The 20,157-nt window shown below is 42.9% G+C and overlaps 1 protein-coding gene across 1 annotated transcript in view; it reads right to left on the reverse strand.

Annotated features, from left to right (window-relative positions):
- Positions 1–4,497: 4,497 nt before the first annotated feature.
- The window catches only part of AHCYL2 (adenosylhomocysteinase like 2), a 230,819-nt gene continuing 215,159 nt past the window's right edge, over positions 4,498–20,157 (reverse strand). The window contains exons 10-16 of the mRNA XM_042782897.1: positions 18,775–18,845; positions 16,669–16,763; positions 8,867–8,965; positions 7,274–7,342; positions 7,088–7,166; positions 5,354–5,474; positions 4,498–4,501 (exon numbers count right to left, since the gene is read on the reverse strand). Coding sequence (XP_042638831.1) covers positions 4,498–4,501; positions 5,354–5,474; positions 7,088–7,166; positions 7,274–7,342; positions 8,867–8,965; positions 16,669–16,763; positions 18,775–18,845 — 538 coding nt within the window. The remainder of the gene's footprint in view (positions 4,502–5,353; positions 5,475–7,087; positions 7,167–7,273; positions 7,343–8,866; positions 8,966–16,668; positions 16,764–18,774; positions 18,846–20,157) is intronic.

The following is a 20,157-nucleotide window of genomic DNA, read 5'->3' on the forward strand; positions in this document are numbered from 1 at the left end:
ACCAAACATACCCCTTTAAATAGGTATAGTTACAAGGACCAAACATACCCCTTTAAATAAGTATAGTTACTAGGACCAAACATACCCCTTTTCCTGATGTAAACACTCTACTCCATGAAAGTCAGAGACTTGATTAAATAGTCAGCACCTGGCACCAAGACAGCTTAAAAACAAGGTGCTGGAAATCTTAAAGGGTCTGGTTTGTGAAGACATCGGGCGGTGAGGGCAATGTAGTAGGAAAGGCACAGAGGGCACCTGTGGATGTGATGAGGCAATGGGAGCTGTGGGGCCCTGGACTGAGGTGAGGCATTGATTTTACGCAGTACCTGAGGGTGCCAGGCTCCTGAAGTGGCATTTAAGACATCAAGTCATTGAATCTAGGCAATGAGCACCATCTAGTTTGCAGGCAGGAGAAATGAGACTCTGAGTGGTCATATAATCTGGTTGTCACACAATTTCAAACCCAAATTAGTCTGCTTCAAAGCCTAAGCTCTTTCCACAATACCATGAGGCAGAGAAACTTACACAGGAGTGGGCGGCCTGAGCTTGCCCTCAGAGTCTGAAACTAGGACCCAGGGCACTCAGGGCTCCATCCTTCACAGAAGAGGAGTTAAGTTCCTCTGCAGGGAAGCAGTCCCATCAGCGGGTCCACAGCCCTCATTAGTAGCTACTGCATCCTCCTCTCTATCAGAGCAGCACCAGCTTTGAGCCATTGGCAGGGACTCAGACTTTTCTAGTTGTGAGGCTCTTAGGTTAGGTAAACAGGAGGCAGAGTGCCCAAAGATTCTGATAGGGAAGGAAGGATGTAGATAAATAAGCATCTTGCATACAAAATGCAGAGCTAGCTTAGGTTGTTGACTAAAGGAGGTTGAGAAAGAAGAACAGCTGGATTCAGCCTCTGGTTTCTGATGAAGCAGGCGACCTGATTCCTTTCTTTCTTCCTTTTGGTTGCACATAGTCAGGTCCCAGGTTATTAGGGTCAGGAAGCCCCAAGCTGTGAGGATGCTGGCTTCCTGTGCTGTCCGGCTTAGGGTAGCACACACTGGACTTGGGGGACTTAGAGGCAGGCATTATTAGTATTTCTGTCCTAAACCTACAGTTCTCAGCTCCCTAGGATGGTAGTTGTGGTAGCTAAGGTTGTGTGTCAACTTGACTGGGCTGCAGTTCTGAGTGACTTGGCAGCTGGTTGTAGTTATTTCCCATGATGAGACTGTAATACCTCCATGGTATAAACTGTCATTAGCAGCTAGGTAGTTGCTTTTGGGGTGTGACCTGCTTCCAGTACATAAGGAAAGCTATGAGCAAGGCTTCGAGCTTTTGGCACATCTGGACCCTGCATTTGGCCGCATCTTGGCCTGTGTTGCCTGTTGACCTTGGGACTGCTCCTGGGCTTGAATCAGTGGTCCGCCATGTTCTCCGCCAATCAGCCTCAGCATCCAGTAGCCGTGTGAGTCAGAAAATGCCTCTGGCTCCAGCGGGGCTAGAACAGGAGGCAGAGCTGAAGCCCAGGGTCAAGGGGCCTTCACCCAGCCCCTGGAGCTGGAACTCTGAACTTGGGCTTCTAGCCTCCTAAACTGTAAGTGAATAAATCCCTGTTTGTTAAAGCCAACCATTTGTGGTGTTTCTGTCACAGCAGCACCGGAGAACCAGGACCGTGGATCTGAGCAAGCAGGTCCTCTCTACACACAGCCAGGGTGGGAGGATCAGATATTCATTAGTGGACTGTACCCTGGCCCCACCATAGAATAAGGGTCTCAAGGCTAAGGCCATTCAAATAAACCTATTGGTAACTGCTTCAGTTTTTCCCATTCTTGCCCCACAAGTAGGCTCTCTAGCCTGTTGCCTGGAGACCTCTCTAATCTCTGCTGAATTCCTACTTCATGGAAGCAAGGAATACACTCAGGAGTGGAATCCATTTTAGGAATATTTTATTTGTCTTTTGAGATTACATGGTCATTATTGCTGATCTAATACAATCACTCAGAGAGATTTCCAAAAGCCTCTCAGGAATGGGGATCCTCAGAGGCTTTGTTTCCTTTCAGTAAGATGATAATGAGAACTAGATGATTATTTTTTGATATATATAATATATATATATATATATGTTTATATAGTCCAGAACTAGTCCATATATAATTTGCTGGTGTTGCCTATTTTCTTTCTGTAATTTTCCTTTATTAAAAAAGCTTAATGCAACAATGCATTTTGATTTCTTTGTTAAAACCATGACAAAGTTAATTTTGAGAAAACCACAGGAGCAGCAATTTTAGATCTGTTCAGAGAAAAGTCAAGCAGCAAAAAAGCTTTGCAGGAGTATGTGGCCACAGGGAGCCGTGCTCAAATGGGAGGGTAGAATAGGGAGGTGGGAAGGCTGAAGGTAGTTAGATCAGAGATATATATATAGATAGATAGATAGACAGATATTTTTTTAAATGAGAAAAATAAAATGGAATATTTCTATTAAGAAGGTTAAAAAAAAACACACACAAAAAAACCCAAAAAACAAAGCAACAGCTTGACAAGTAGCACAAATTCACTGTAGAGTAACTGGTATGCACCCCCCACAGACCAGGGCTAACGAGCCCTCTCCCATGCTTGCAGATATCCAGGATGCAGCTCAGGTGAGAGCTTGGAGGGAAGAAGACACATTTGCCCTAATTCCAAGAGTAATGGGGATAATGACCAGATCCCAACACTAAGGCAGAACCCCAAATACTCAAGAGGCCTTCCTCTCAGGTCCCCAGAGAAACAGAGAGAGGTCATATGAAACTCAGAGGCAAACACCTCAACACGGGCAGCAACACTCGCAAGCTAACCTAGGCCCCAGTGAGGCTCCCTGTTCACAGGAGCAAGGCAGTGTCCTCTGCAGGTATGCACAGTGAGCTCAGAGAGAGAGCCAGGCTTTGCTGAGAACCAGCAGGTTAATATTTTTGGCCGAAGAACATAATGGACTAGACTCCAAATACCTGTCCAACGGAATCTGCTCTGGATATAAGACGAGGTACAGAAGATCTGACTCTTTTGTTAAAAAGATCCGATTAATTAATATAAAAATCAGAACTGGGTAGGCAAAGGGAAGAATTGAGTGGCCCAGTGGGATTTTCAGCATTTATGGTCTTCCTTACAGGGAAATGCAGCTGTATCATGTGGCACTTTTCCAATACTTGCTGAGACAAGTGGGATGAGCCTGCACATTATTCAGTGAGGCAAACAGCCACTTATCCAAGCTCCACCTCTCAACCTCCCCAAGTAAGGTCACTTCCAGACTAGCCCTGAGGGTGTATGTGCAGACCAGGGGAAGTTGGGGGGGGGGAGGTAAAGATAGAGGAGGAGGATCAGAGTGGGAAGGTTATAGGAACCCTAGGTGGTCTGGTATTACCTGACAGTCACCTTGGTCTTGAGACTCTGAGGCAGCCTAGGATAGGGAAAGAGTGGGAAAACATCCTGAGAGTTTAAATATGGTTGACAGGGGAAGGAGGGGACTTATTAAAAATTCCTAGGGCCACTCTGGACTTTAACTCTTAGAACAAACCATGTCCGAATGGAACCTTAAAGACCAGCAGGGCAGTCTCCAAAAGGCATCTTACCCTTGGATGGGACGTAAAATCCCAGGCTGCTCACATTACACTACATTCTTTGTAATGCTGGAGTTATTCAAGAAGCTAGTTCTGAAGTACAGAATCCTTAGATGGGAGAGACCAGAACATAAAACAATATCCCATCAAAGAAAGAACACAGATCAGATTGCAGAGACATTAGATCTTGGTTTCATCAATGACAATGGGCAAAGGGATGAATGTCTGATGAGGCTCAGACTGTCTATGATCACCTGGCCACAGCGTACACATCACCTGTGTGTTAACTTAGCCAGTTAGGCTACAACGCTCTTCCTGGGAGACAAATGCACTCTACTTCTTTAGAAAGCAGGTCTGTCAAACGAGGGGCCAGAAAGACGTGGACCATTTCTGAAGCCCCAGATCCCTTGGAATGTATGCTTTTCTCTACTAGTTTCATAATTTTCAGAAGTAGTTTAGGTAATAACAGGGAGTTTCAGGAAGCAATTTTTTTTTTTTTTAAACAAGCTCTCCTTTTCTGAGATGGCATCACTCTGAAGGAGCTTCCTAGGAAACTATCCAGTTAAATGACACGGAAGGAAGACTACAGGTCCCACTGGAACTGGCCCCCACTTCCTGAGCAGAGTTTGGTTGGGTTAAAAAGATGGCAAAACAAATGACTGACAAACACCAGAGCTGCTGAGGAAATAATGGAAGCACGTTCCTCTTGGTACCAGAAGTGTTCAAATGGACATAAGTGTTCAAGAAGAGAGGAGTCTTGGGTTAAGGAAGGAGACTTCCAGTAGGCACTGGCACAGCTGAGTTCTTGTTGTAGCTTGCCAAAGCCATTACACTCCTTCCTACTAGGAGAAGGCAGTGATAGTAGAGTGATGGTCAAGGCCAGCAGTCTAGGCCATGTTCATTCAGTGGTTTCCGAAAGGCCTTACCTGGGGAAGAGCCAAAGCTGAGAAAGGCAGCTGCTGAAAATTTATTCCAGAAACCCCAGGGAACAAGGAGCCTGGAATCCCTGGACTAACGCCTGATTCTGGACAAGAGAGAAAAAGCCATCGCTGAGGTGTCCGATCAATGGAGGATGATGCAAAAGATGCACCAGGAATGGTCACCCCATTTCTTTCCTTCCTCAGCCTGCCCTCTGTGGCTCTCTTGGCCCTTGGGGCAGTAACCACACTCTGGGCCAAGGCTACAGGCACGGGATTCTAGATTTTAATAAATAAATAACCTAACATATGGTCTATAGTGAGCACGGCGGGCAGCTCTGATTGGAGAAGCAGCTTGCTGGGTTCTTTCCTGTATAGTAGTGGAGAAAGACGTGGAGTTCTATTCCTTAAAACTTCTTCTGGCTTGAGATACAGGAACTTAATACCTGGTGGAAAAAGAAAGATGAGATGGAGATGCCATCAGATTGTGGGGATGCTCGGACATGAAGAGCCTACCTAACGGAGCAGCAGGGAGACAGGGACTTTTCTGGAGTGTGCGGTGAAGGTTGGTAACAGCAGCTCTTTTTCACCTACGTGGAAAAGACCAGCATTTCTCCATAAAGGGACAAGAATCACAGCAAAAAGAGGCAATGGAGAAGGACAATTCAGGAAGAAGAACACTACTGAATGTTCGGAGAAGGCCTCCAAGAGCCCTGTGGGGACGGTGGTGAGGCGGGTGGGTCTACTGCTCTGTGTCCATGTGAATGTGGTGGTAGATGCAGAGACTAGTGGCAGTGCAGGAAGCTCTTCACTACCCAAGTTTCCAGAGTCCCTCCCTGTTTTTTGGAGAGCCCAAGGCACCTGTAGTAATTAGGCTTGAAGGGCCCATTCTTGTTGAGTCCCAGATACTTGGCCTGTTCATCTGTCAGTTCTGTCAGGTGGGCATCAAAGGTTGGCAGGTGTAGGCTCGCCACATACTCATCTGGAACAGACCACAGAATCCCTGGGATAAGCACTCATGCCTCCTGTCTGGCTGCTCTCCTCCAGTCTTAAAGGTAGAGAGATAGCTTCTAACTCCTAGAACCGAATGAGAAATGCTCCACTTTTGCTCACTGACTTTCAATTCTAAGGAATGGTTGCTTTTAGCTTCAAGTCAAGTGCTTTTCAAAGCCATATCATTTCTTCCTTCCTACCTGTTCCAGTCTTGAACCTTTCCTTCTCTTGAGAAAGGTGAAGAAGAGTTAAAAGATTTTAGGGGCTAAAAAAAAGAGGATGTTATGGGGTGGGGAGTAGAAAATGGGAAGCTCAAACTTCAGTTCTTCCTTGAATTATCTATTCTTTGGGTCACTCAGAAAACATAATGTCTCAGAAAATCTGGAAGGAATAACTAATAATGATGTCATATTATTTGCTTTGCTCTTAGTACCCTTAGTTCTTATGGGTTTCTGTTTGCATTCTATTATCTGAATATGTCGAACCCAAACCTATTGCTGTTGAGTCAATTCCAAATCATAGCCACAGAACAGAACTGCCCCATAGAGTTTCCAATGGTTAAGGCCATTTGGCTGCTAACCAATAGCTTGGCAGCTCGAACCCACCAGCTTCTCTGAGGAAGAAAGATGAGGCAATCTGCTTCCATAGAGATTTATAGCCTTAGAAACCTAATGGTGGTTGCTATGGGTCGAGTTGACTCAATGGCAGTGAGTTTAACCTTTATGGAAGCAGAATGTCACATCTTTCTCCTGTGGAGTGGCTGGTAGGTTCAAGTGTCAACCTTTTGGTTAACAGCTGAGCAACATAACCATTGTACCACCAGGGCTCCTTGAAGACATGTTACTTATTCATAATTTTATGTCATTTCTCATATATTTGTTTGATTCCCCCCGATCCACCCAACCCTACTATACACTCAGTGAGAGTAGGGACTATTTTGTTTCTTTGAAACCCTTCCAAAATGTCTACTAAAGGGGAAACATATCACCTTCTAACGGTTGCTATGCATCAAGCGAAACAAAAGCAGAAGCTGATTTGTCCCGATTGCTGCCCTGGGAGTTTACAGACGCCCTGGTCAGTTCAGGTGCCTGAGGCAGGTTCTTTAAACATTTAAGACAGTTTAATGTTTCTCTCATACGAAACACCCCCCGTAACTGACACTCAACAGAAGCCACTCAGAATCTCTCCTTGGGCCTGAAGCAAGGGAGACAGAGTCAGATGCTGTAGTACCAAGTCTCAGTGGTTCTGAGAAAAGTCTGGTGGGGCTATTCAGCAGCCTAGCTCTGGAGTGAGTCAGAGGTCACAAGAGATTCCTCTTCTTTGGGGGAAGATCATTCCTCCTTTAAGATTCCTGCATACGAGATACTTTAAGAGAGAAAATCCTTAAAATTCACAGGCTGGTAAATGTCATGACTTTACTAGTGTGTCCTAGGTAGAAAATACAGTGAACCAACTGGGAATGGAATCTAGGAGGCCGAGCTCCTACTCTTACAAGATAAAGATATCCTGTTTTTAATCCCTAAGGAACTGCACGCCTCCAAAAGTCGTCTGGCCTCTAACTCTGGACTACTTGGCAAGGACGGGGCAGAAATGCATGCTCACCCATTTTCTTGGGCAACAGGTAGACATCCTGCTTATAGCGACCCTCAGGGGCATTGTAGAGCTCAATCAAGGCGAGAGCCTAGAAAAGCAGAGAGGTGGATGCTGACGACCTACCCCACATCAAGTGAAACCCTGATGGCCGGGTAGCACTCTCCAGACCCACTGCTTCCCACTCCGGAGCCTCACCTGGGTCGTAGCCGTGATTGAGAGCACAAATGTAGGCACTGTGGAGCAGCTGAGGTTCAGCAGACGGCCCTGGGAGCAAGGGTTCAGACACAAATGGGTTAGGACAGAGTGTCTGTGCTCTGTGAGGAAAGAGGGAGCAGCACACTGCCAGCTTCCAACCACTCCCAACTACCACTGCGGGCAAAAGCAGGTGTTCCATAGGCGGGAATTGATTGATTGGCATTTAAGTGAAAGCACAAAAAATTCTGGAATTTTCTGCTCTCTGTAGCAGGATACCCTTCTTCTGAGGCACTGGCATTCAGGACTGTTATGCTATCTATACACAGTGATCTAGTCAAATCCAGACTTGAAAGGGAAGATCTGTCCAGGTCAGATTTAGGAAGCTGTGATGATTTTGGTACTTCTTCCTCAGCTTGGTTCTCCTGAATCCAAAAGCAGTCTTGTATTCTGAATGGGTGATTCAGAGAGTACAAGAATCAGAAACCTCCTCCAAGGCCACACTTCCCTATTTTGTTTCTTTGGAAGCCTGATCACCTTTATTTGTTCAACTATAGTAGCCAAGAACAACTGTGAGGCTTGCTCTGGTGTGACCTCCCAGGGCAATTAGAAATAAGGCAGCAGGCTGGCATCAAAGGCATGAATGCATATTTAACAAGCTGCTCAACCCCTCCATACAGACACCCCTGAAGAGATGATTCAGTCCTGTCACAGATGTCCTGAAGTATTTGAGAAGATGAGCCAGGTGAGGAAAAGGTGAAGAGAAGAATAAGGATGGTTAAACATAAATTTATAGGCTCCTAGATAAAGATGGATTTCTTTTACATTTTTCATGTTCAACTTCTTTGATTTAAAAGAGAAGAAAAGAAAGAAAAGCTCACTGAAAATCAAAACTGAAGAAAAGGATGATTATCCGCCTAACACTGTGGTATCTGGCCCTGAAGAGGAGGAAGCTTCAAGGGGTATCATCCTAACTGTCAAGAATGTAGGACTAGAAAAGAAGCTTCCAAGAAAGGAGAAGGGGTCAGGCATGGACACGGAAGGCTAAATGGAATGAAAGTCAAGAGTAAGTCTGAGCTTGAAGAAGAAGATGGGGAAATGTCAATCAAGCAGCCACCAGATAGCTGGGCACCTACTCCATGTCTGGCTTAATTCAGGAAAATGGACCCTCAAAAACTGAGAATCTATCAGCAAAGACATGACTTTTCCAGAGCTTGTCTAAGACAGTTACAGTCAGGAATATCTACTTTGTGCCCAACTGATTAAACCACCCCCCAAATGACATTATCTCTTTGTAAGCTTTGCTCAAAGTAGCACTGGTTCTATCCATTAATTCCTTCCACAGTAACAGTCATTATCTGACTCAACTTGTAGAATGACATGGAGAGACAGGATAATTGGTGAAGAGTGGAGAACCAAAATAGTTTCTTAATTGCTGAATGAAAAGACTTCACAAGTAGAAGTAAAATCCACGGTAAAGGAGTTAAACTTGTGCTTGAGAGCAGTTGGAAGTCTGAGAGAACATGAGGAGGCGGATGGGTACGGCACCCTCTCCTCAGCCTGTCCTGTCTCTCCCCACCCGCCCCCAGGTCTTACCTCTGCCAGCAGCACTATCCTCTTGCCATCTGGCCATATTACATGGTCCACTTGGGATCTCACTCGCTCCCAGGTCAGCTCTGGTGTCCGCAGACTTGCCTGGAACACATCAGTAAGTGCATCAGCCGCAGCAGGGTCCCCTTTGCGGATGGAAAGACGTCGAAGGGAATCATTTCAAAGAGCAACTTGAAAGGAGCAACCGACATGCCAGATGGAGAGTACCTGTCCTGGGTTGGTTAGGACTGTTCCATTTCAGGGAATTTAATCTTAGGCCCAGCCAGGGAGGAATCACTCAGGATGCCATTCCACAACATACACTGTATGCCCACTCTCTGCTGAGCACAGTACAAGGTGCTATGGGAAATACAAAAGAAACCAAAGACGTGGTTTCTGCCTTCAGAAAGCTTACACTTTAGTTGGGCACAAAATAATACTTATGTGTGTGTGTCGGGGGGGAAAGCTTTCAAAATACTTACAAGGGCAACATGCAAACAAGTGCAAATCGATACAGTGCAAATGGGATATGCAAGTGCTGAAGGGACACAGGCAAAAAGGAGGCTCAGAGCTGAGGGGATTAGTTCGAGAAGGCGCAGTGTCCCAAACACAGCATGCCGGGCCTAGGGCTCTGCTCTCGTGTTCCAACGTCCCCCGTTCCACCTTCTCAACGATGGTGGTTCACCCTAAAGTTAAAGAAGCTTTGTGACCTAAGTGCAAATGTGAGGTAGCCTTTAAAAAAATGCATAATGGTCAAGCTCCCAGAGGCTCACCCTCTTTCCAGTTCTGTGTATTGTGTATTCAGAGAATAAGAGAAGAAATGGTAAGTTTATTAAAGCAGCAATCAGGTAATAGTCACCAAGTGTGGGCTTAAGACAACTCCTTCTTCCAGAGGCAATGTCTAAAGAAGAAATTCCAAAACTACCCATTGGCTCCTTGGTGAAACTGAGAAGGTCTCCTAAGGAGTAGCAGTTTACCAACAAATAAAGAGAAACATTTTAGTTGTATAATCGTGTATCATCTACTGAGTCATTTACCATGTTTTAGTCATAGTGGTAAAGAGCTCTGGTGGTGCAGTGGTTAAAACATTTGGCTGCTAACCAAAAGGTCGGTGGTTTGAACCTACCAGCCACTCAGGCAGTCTGATTCTGTAAAGACTGATGGCCTTGGGAACTCTATGGGTTTTACTCTGTGCTATAGGGTTGCTATGAGTGGGAATCAGCTCCAAGGCAGTGGGTTTGGTTTTGTTTTAGTTGTTACAGTAAAGGGCACATAAAAAAAACAAAACAAAACAAAACAAAAAAAACACTATGGGCTGCTCCACTAGGCTGTGAGATATTTACGAGCAAGAACCTGATTTTCTTGTCATTTTTGTATCTCCCAGGTCTGCCTGACATACAGTGGGGTATTCAATGAATGTTCAGAAATTCATGGCACTTGTCCCAGAGGAAGTAGCAATCTAGTGGGAGAGATAGATACATAATTATGTATCAGTGAATTCAGGACACTATTAATGTGGTATGGCCCTTTTCTTCATTAGTTAGATGGGAAACATATCTAGAATTTCCTGATATGATAAGCTGTATAAATTGGTTCAACTTTTCAATTTGGTAGTAGCTAGCAAAACTTTTTATGTACCTGAATTTTTACAAAAAAAAATTCACTTTTAAGGCTCCATCCCACAGAAATACTTGCTCAAGTTCAGAAATATAATTACCCAAGAATGTTAAATCTAGCATTATTTGTAACACCAAAATTTGTCAATCAACAAGAGAATGGCTAAGTAAATCAGGATAGTTTCTTACAGTGTAGAAGCAGGCAGATTTTAAAAATGTACTTATATTGTATTCAAAAGGGTTTAAGTAAATGGATCATTTTGGGAGTTAGGGATATACAGAGTAAATCCCTCAGCCTTTGGAAACATCCCATGGATGGCTATAGCTATGGAGAACCAACAGCTACTCCTTGGGGACACTGCCATTTCTATCAGCTGAGATGACAGCACTGAATCAGGTTCTTGGTATTTCATATCTCTGGTCTCCCACAGACAAGCCATCTCGAAGACTGGAAGCAAAGGTCTGACAACATGGAAGAAGAGTCTACTGTCTCAGGAAGTATTTTTTGGAAAAATGATTATAGTGGAATCAAGGAAAGGACACTTCTTATGAGCATAATAAAATGATCGATGCTTAGTAGAAGCAGTTTAGTACAGCACTAGAATGGCTTTGGGGGCAAATAAAAGACCTAAGGGTCAGTTTATAAAAAGGGCTCGAAGAGAAACTGGGTTGAATTATCTCTAGCACTGTCCAAGGGAGCACCTAACTGTGAAGGTCCACGGGACAGGCCACGCTCCACTAGGGAGCACGGAGTTTCCTGGGGCCAACACAGTTTTACAGGCATCTCTCTTAAGACATCCAATTGTTTTTGCTCCGGATTTACAATCAGCAAGCAATCTACCAGGGGAAGGGCTCCCTTTGCAGACTACCCTCCCAAACTAGGTACATGTCCTGCTGTAAACAAGTCAGTTGTCATCCCTGAACTTATCAAGCTTCTCTGATTTCAAACCTTGCACATCAGTTTCTTCATGGGGAACAACTGTGGTTCTAGTCTCACAAAGCATGGAATTAATAGCATTACTACATGGTAATTCATAGGCTGGCAAAGGCATATGTACGTAATAGTTTACACACTTGAATTTTGAAGCTCACAGTCACACAGGCCTTCTATGTGATGCATATGGATAAGTAGGTCTGCTTTCTAGAAGAAAGAAATATGTAATAGCAAGGCTTGGCCCAGGGCAGCTAAGAGTACAATGCCTGTCACAGGGTCCCCAAGGCTCACAGCATGGATGTTTCTCAGAAAGGAATGTAGCTTTCTAAGTGACCAATTCTTTCTATAAACTATGTTTTAAAAGATTACAATAGCGTAATCTTTTATAACAAAGTCAAATTTGGTCCTTTACCTGCTCAAAACTTTCCAACTGTTTCCCTCACACCTGGAATGACATCGGAAGTCCCTACGATGGGAGACAGGGCTCTACAGAACCCACTACGCCTCCTTGAGCTGTTTCTTATTTTCACCCCTTGTTCGTTCTGTTCCTGCCACAGTGGCCTCTTTTCTGTTCCTCCACGCAGCAAGCCTGTTTCCATCTCAGGGTCTTTGTACCAACCATTCTCTCTGCACAGAGCTCTGATGGCTGGCTCTTTCACGTATTCAAATATTTGTTCAAATGCTTTCCTTCCTTGAATATCCTAATTAAAACAACATCTTCTATCATTCCATATGTCCTCACCTTGCTCTTCAGTACTAAACACTGACAATGTATGTCTACTTGTTTATTGTCTGTTTCCCTCACTAGAATATAAGCTCCCTGACAGCAGAGATGTGTTCACTTCCATTTCATCAGTCAGTTAGCACTTGACATAGACTACAGCAAGATGCAAAGTTGCTAAATGCAATACAAATTTGCCAAATAGTGAATGAACATTCTGGTTTCAACTCTCAGTTGAGTTTGCTAGTTTTTAAAATTTCATGCTACATGTCCTGTGACATGACGACTGAAGACTGAGTAATTTAACTTATTTTTTTATTGTGGTAAAATATATATAACAAAATACTGCCATTTTAACCATTTTAAATGTACAATTTAGTAACATTAATTACCTTCACCATGTTGTGTCACCATTACCCTAATTTCCAAGTTTTTCATCACCTCAAACAGAAACTCAGTAATACTAAGTCCTAACTCCTAACTCCTCTCTCCCCTCAGCCCCAGTAATCAGTAACAGCCTTTGTCTCTATGGATTTACCTGTTCTAGATGTTTCATATAAATGAGATAATCAAATATTTATCCTTTTGTGTCTGGCTTACTCCACTGTATGGATACTGTGATAGCTGGAGCTGTGTGTCAACTTGGCTGGACCACAATTCTGTGTGGTTTAAGCAGTTGTGATATGGTTATTCCCATGAGGGGATCAGATGTATATGTTTTGAGCAGCCAATCCACTGAAGGGGAGTTTCCCTACGGGTGTGGCCTGCTTCCAGTATATTTATGGACATCCCGGGAAAAGAGACACTCTTCTGTGGATCAGGATTCTGTTGTGCTGCCTACAACTGTCCGTGAGCAAACAATTCACCATTCGGCCTGGAGATCTTGGATTTGTCATTCGTTGGAGTCAACAGCCAGTATACTGCCTGCCAACCTTGAGCTCCTCAGCCCCTGCAGCTGCAAGAATCAGGAAAAGCCTCCAGCTTGGTGTTTGATCCAAGAACTTTGGACTTGCCAGCTTCTATAAGTGTGTGAGCCATTTTCCTAAGATAAATTTCTCTTTCTGTCTCTATATAAGCTTTACTGGTTTTGCTTCTATAGAGAACCCAGTCTAACACAGATACACTTTATGTATCCATTCAGTTATTAATGAATGATGGGGTTGTTTCTACCTTTTAGCTACTGTGACTAATAGTACAAGGAACATTGGCATATAAGTATCTGTTTGAGTTTCCTGCTTTTAAATCTTTGGGTTATATACCTAGGAGTGGAACTGCTAGACAATATGCTAAGTCTATTTTTTAAACTTTTTTGAGGAACTGACCAAACTGCTTTCCACAGCAGCTGCGCCATTTCATGTTACCACCAGCAATGAATAAGGGTTCCAATTTTTCTCCACATCTTCACCAACACTTGTTCTTTTCCTGATAACAGCCATCTTAGTGGGTGTGAAGTGGTACCTCCTTTTGGTTTTGATTTGTATTTCTCTAATGATAAATGGAATGAGCTCTGATGGCATAGTGCATTAAAGCATTTGACTGTTAACCAGAAGATTTGTGGTTCAAACCCACCAGCCACTCTGCAGAAGGAATCTTCTGTAAAGATTTACTGCCTCAGAAACCCAATGGGTGTTGCTATAAGTTGGAATTGATTCGATGGCAGTTAGTTTAATTTGGTTTGGTTAATGACTAATGAGAGCCTTAGTAATGACTAATGCTTACCTAGTAATCAAAAAGTTGGCTGTTTGAACCCACCAGCTGCTCTGTGGGAAAAAGATATGGCAATGTACTCCTTGGAAGCAGACTGGAAACCCCATGGGGCAGTTCCACTCTGTTCCATATGGTCACTATGAGTTAGAATCAACATGATGGCAGCGGGCTTAGGCAATGACTAATGATGCTGAGCATTTTTCATGTGCCCAGTAGCCATGTGAATATCTTCTTTGGACAAGTGTCTATTCAAGTTCATTGACCTTTTCTTTTTTTTTTTTGATTGGATTGTCTTTTTGTTGTTGAATTATAGGAGTTCTTTACATATGCTGAATATTAAATCGTTATAAAATATATGGTTCCTAAATATTTTCTTCCATTCTGTAGGTTGTCTTCATTTTCTTGATAAAGTCCTTTGATACACAAAAGTGTTTAATTCTGTTGAAGTCTAATTTCTCTATTTTTTTTTTCTTCTGGTGTAATATCTAAGAATTCACTGTCAAAATTGTGAGGGATGGGTCCAATTTTACTGTCAGTTAAACTTTTCAAAAGCCCTTCTGAGCATCTCTCTGCACCATTCAGTTTAGAGATCTATCTTCTACTGAGAAGAGGACAAAGGGTTCTTGGATCTTGTCAGCAGACAATACTGGGGTGATCCGGCAGTACCTGCAAAACTAGGTTTATTCTCAACACAATGGCTAGGGTGATCCTTTTAAAATAAAATCACCTTCTTAAAATGCCCCATGCTCATTCTGATCCAACCACACTGGCCATCTTGTTTCTCAAACAGACCAGGCACATGTCAGGGCATTTGTACTGGCTCCTTTCTCTTTCTGAAATGTTCTTCACTCAAAAACCCACATGGCTAATTCCTTCAAGTCTGCTCGTGTCTCACCTTCCTAATGAGGCTTATTTTGATCCCTTTATTTAAAGGGACAACTCTGCACCCTCATGCCCCTTGACATGCTCTACTTTTTTTTCTTTCCTTAGTGCTTTTGACATCGAACCTACTACAGATTTGCTGATTCGATATGTTACTGTCTTTCTTCTCACTAGAATGCAAGCCCCGTGAGGGCAGAGGTCTTTGTTTATTTTGTTCACTGACTCCAAGGATGCCAAGGCTAGCCCGGCATACAGCAATCCCACAATAAATACTTGACTGCAGGTAATGAGTCTCCTGGCCTTTGTCCTGAGAGCCTTATGTTTTGGGCTGCATTGGGCAGTGAGACAGGTTCATGCATCACTGTTTGAAGGTCATCTAGAAATCATGACAAAGGTAATAGTACAACATACGGGAGAAGGGGAAGACTGGACTGGAGTTAAAAAAAAAAAACAACAACAAAAACCCTGGATTTTGTGTTCCAATTTCATCTTGAAATCAATGTGTATAACTGAATAACGCACTTCTTAGTTTCTCATTTGAAAATTAGGAATTAGAATAAATTCTCACTGAGTAGTCAAAAGGATAAAATGAGATAAAGTAATTTTTTATATCTGAAAAATACAGAAGTTGTAAGACAGTGTTCTGTGTCATTTTTGTTTCAGAACCTCTGAACAGCTCAGTGAAAACTCCTTCTCCTCCTGCTGCCGTGGACATGTCTCTGCAGGCCCAGAGCACAGTATTTCTCTTTAGGTGTTTCCCATCGGGGGCTCTCTAAGCAGATTAATCCAGGAGTGGACAATCATGTACTGACGGCAGTTTTAAAAGAATGACAATCTTTGAGTATTTAGCAGTACGGAGTGGCCCACTGAAAATATTCACTGTAAGCAAATATCCTGGTAAGGCAGAATAATGGAGCTATGCTACTCAGATACCCGAAGGATAGAAATAGGATTGGGTCAGTTGTTTTCCCAGCTATTTTTAATTACATAAGAATAGAGTACAGGGTTAAAAAGAGAAGCCATTTAAGGCTATCCCACAGGCTCTCAACATATCAAGTGACCCTCACCTGGCAATGCTGACGCTCAATCAGAGCAGCCCTCAGTGGAGATGAAAGCATGCTTTGCTTGAGCCTGTTACCCACAGAGGAATGCGATTGTGCCGAAAAAATGCCATGAAAAGTTAAAATCACAGTGAAAGTCACCATGAAAGACACTTTGGTAAATCTGAAGGAAATGCACAACACTTCTGTTAACTACCGATTGGGCAACTCAGGAGGCCCAGTGCTATACTGGATTGGAAAATGTTAGCATGAATGTGATCCAACTAGAAAACCAAAGTGGTAAGTGTGCCAGGTTTGAGGATCAAACAGTATTACACAATGGCACTGCACTGCTTGTAGCACCTAGAGACCCAACTGCTACAGTCTGGGAAATTAAGAAGGTATCTAGCCCAATGAAAGAAGCAGAAAAACTGTAGCATCTGACAAACACGGTTCACTTTAAGCAATGGTCTTATCACAGCCCACAGATTCTTCTCCCCTGACTTGTCCTTAGCCCAACATTCTTCTCTCATTTTTATGGTGAAATCATACATTCCCAAAACTAACTACTATAATGACTCAAATTCACTGTAACTTTTTGGTAGTTTTACGCTTAGCTAGCTCAACTTAAACATACCCTGGTGACACTATAATGGCTTACAGTGTGAGGAGGTATCAAGCTTGGGTGGAAAAGGACAATCATTTGAAATGACTAAGTTGAAAGGAAGAATCTCCATGGTATCCACAAACACAGGCCATAGGGCAGTAAGCGAACAGCTGAGGACATCTCTGCCAGGACAGCCATGTTTAGGGTAGTTGGTGACTGTGCTCTTTCCTCTTCCAGTTTATGTTTCTTGGGAAGAACAGGGAAAAAAAAAAGTCTCCAGGAATGAACCACTCGTTCTTACCACATCAATCTCTGTGTTGGAATGTCCCATGTTACACACAATGCAGCTGTTCTTCATGCGGTCCAGGTGCTCTCTGGTTACCACATTCTTGTTGCCTTGAAAACAGAGGAGAACTCATATAAATGCAAAGGAATGAAGCTGGACCCCTATATCACACCCTACACAACAATGAACTAAAAAAGGATCATACATCTGAACCTAAGAGCTAGAACTACAAAGCCTCAAAGAAAACACAGGTGTAGATCCACATGACCCAGGGTCAGGCAATGGTTTTTAGGGTATGACACCCAAAGCTCAAGCCAAACCAAAACCTCACCTATTGCCGTCAAGTCAATTCTGACTCGTAGCAATCCTGCAGGCAGAGGACACTGCCTCCTAGGGTTTCCAAGGGTGCAGATCTTTATGGAGGCAGACTTCCACATCTACTGCCGTCAAGTCAATTCTGACTTGTAGCAATCCTGTAGGCAGAGGACAACTGCCTCCTAGGGTTTCCAAGGGTGCAGATCTTTATGGAAGCAGACTTCCACATCTTTTCCCCATGGAGTAGCTAGTGGGTTCAAATCACTGACCTTTCAGTTAGCAGCCAAGTGCTTAGCCACTATGCCACCAGGGCTCCTTAAAGGAGGGACAATAAAGAAAAATAGACAAATTGGACTACTTCAAATCAAAATCTTTTGTGCTGCAAATGATAACACCAAGAAACTGAAAAGACAACCCAAGAATGGGAGAAAATATTTGCAAATCTGATAAGGGGCTTGCATGCAAAATACAGAAAGAACTCTTAGAATACAATAATAAAAAGACAAGAAATCCAATTAGAAACTGGCAAGGGAGAAATATGTATTTCTCCAGAGAAGATATACAACTGACCAATAAGCACATGAAAAAATGTTTAACATCAGTAACAAAACACAAATCAAAACCACAATAAGATAAGACTTCACACCCACTAGGATGGCTATAATTGAAAAGACAGATAATAACAAGCGTTGGTGAGGATGTGGAGAAATCAGAATCATCATACACTGCTGGGGTAGTAAAGGGTGTAGTCACTCTGAAAAACAGTTAAGCAATTCCTCAAGATGTTTAAAAAGCAGAGCTCCCATTTGATCCAGCAATTCCATTCCTAAGCATAAAGCCAAGGGAGTGGAAAATATTATGTTCACATCATAACCTGTACATAAATGTTCATAGCAGCATTATAGAGAACAGGTAAAAATGAAAACAACCCAAATACCCATCAACTGATAACTGGATGACTAAAATGTGGTATATCCATAGAGTGGAATAGAATGTTATTCACTTGTCAGAGGGTAAGAAGTACTGATACGGGCTACAACATGGGTGAACCTTGAAAACATATGCCAAGTGAAAAAAAGGGTGAATTGTATGGTATGTGAACTACATCTTAATAAAGCTATTTATAATAAAAAGAAAATAAAGAAATGGTGATGGTTGCACAATATGATGAATGTATGGTAGCATAGTGGCTAAGGCACTTGACTGCTAACCAGAAGGCTGGTGGTTCAAATCCACCAGCCACTCCTCAGAAGGAAGATGGGGCAATCTACTTCCATAGTGATACTGCCTCGGAAACCCAAGGAGGGGTCGCTATGAGTCGGGTCTGACTCGACGGCACACAACAACAACAACAACAACAACAACAAATACTTAAATGTGTTAAAATGGCAGATTTTTTTTGTCCCACTTTCTCTAACTATGAAGAATTTTGCTCTAGCCTAACCTTGATTACAGAGACTAGACAGAAATACACTTGATCACTTTGGGAAGTAAAATAAAATATCAAATGCACAAATTTAAGATCTGGCTTCCCAAATAAAACTCTGCAAATGAATCTCACGTCTGCCCATCCTGCAGGTAGCCGAGGATGGATGAAGATAAAGGACAGTTATAGGGAATGGAGAGAAACTTCCCTACAGGGACGACCCAGTGGTAGGTTTGTGGCCAGTGGTCTAAAGAGGCAGGAGAAATGGAGGCCTGACTGGTTCTGAAGAGTTTGGTTCCGTCCAGAACTTTTCCAGTTATTTTTCACTTGCTGCACAGAAGTGTCCCAAGTGCCACTTATTTTATCTGTCATAATCGTACCTGTACAGGTAATAACTATGTCCACTTGTCGGATGACCTCATTTAGTTTCACCAGTCGAAATCCATCCATGCTGTAGAAATAGAGCACAATTGATTAACCTAACCAGGCAGCTGGGGAGCCTTTTGCCAGAGAACCTCAAAAGGGATTGCCAAGTCCCTTTGGTACCTACTGTCACTTCTAGAAACAGCTAAGCTACTCTTGGTTGTGAAAACTCCAAACCATTTCCTAGTTCATACAGGACATAAGTAAAAGGTCCTTTTGCATTACTAGAACTTGTTTCTTCCTGGTAATAGGGAGCCAGGGATTATCATGAAATACCCAAACAGAGTTTGTAGAAGTGCCATGGAGCCACTGAACCTACTATTCCATTGCAATCACTCTCCTAAGACCACCAAGGATATTCTGAATGCTGAAACCAATACTATTTCATAAGTCCTTATGTTACTTGAATTCTTCTGTTATATTTAATGTCATTTGCCTTCTTACTCCTTGGACTCATGATGCCATTTTCTTCTGGTTTTCCTCCTGCTTTTCTGATGCTGGTATTCTGTAAGGCTCTGCCCTTAACACTTTTCTCCATTCTTGCAACACCACCCATACCCTCTCCTCAGCTGCAATGATCACCTATAGGTGGCTTATAACACATATAAGTATCTTCAGTTTAGATCCCTCTGAGGCTTCAGAGCCATGAATTACATTTTCCACCGGATAGCTCCTCATGGATCCCACAGGATCTCAAACTTACTGTGTTGGAAAATAAACTCATTATGCTTTTCATACTCCGAATTCATCTGTTTTGCCTTCTGTTTTCAACCTTGATCAGTGGCATCACTGTTCACCCAACTGTACAAGCCAAATACACTAGAATGTTCTAGCCTGCTTCCTCTCCCTAATTGAATCTGTCACTAACTCTGGTTGATTCTTCTTCCTCAATTCCTTATAAAACTTCTTGAATCTGTTCCCTCTTCTCCATCCATGCTGGCCTTGCTTAAAGAAACTCAGATCTCATTACTTCTTGCCTACCACAATAGCCCTGGCCCAATCTCACTGCCTCTAGTTTGACATCTCTTTAATTCAGTCTGTAGTTTACCTAAATACAATTTGGATCTTGTCACTTCCTTGCTTAAAACACTTGAGTGAGACTGCCCTTTTGTTCTTAGGGTGAGATCCAAATAGTTAGACTGATATACATGCAAAACCGTTCATGATTCTATTTCAGGAGGTAACATATGACCAAGAACTGGTGGTACTGAAGGAAGAAGTACAAGTGGCACTGAAGGTAATGGTGAAAAACAAGGCTCCAGGAATTGACAGAATACCAACTGAGATGTTTCAATAAATGGATGCAATGCTTGAAATGCACCCTTGTCTATGCCAAGAAA

Source organism: Orycteropus afer, unplaced genomic scaffold (assembly GCF_000298275.1).
Source record: "Orycteropus afer afer isolate SDZICR_OR568_19922 unplaced genomic scaffold, OryAfe1.0 scaffold00501, whole genome shotgun sequence".
NCBI lineage: Eukaryota > Metazoa > Chordata > Mammalia > Tubulidentata > Orycteropodidae > Orycteropus > Orycteropus afer.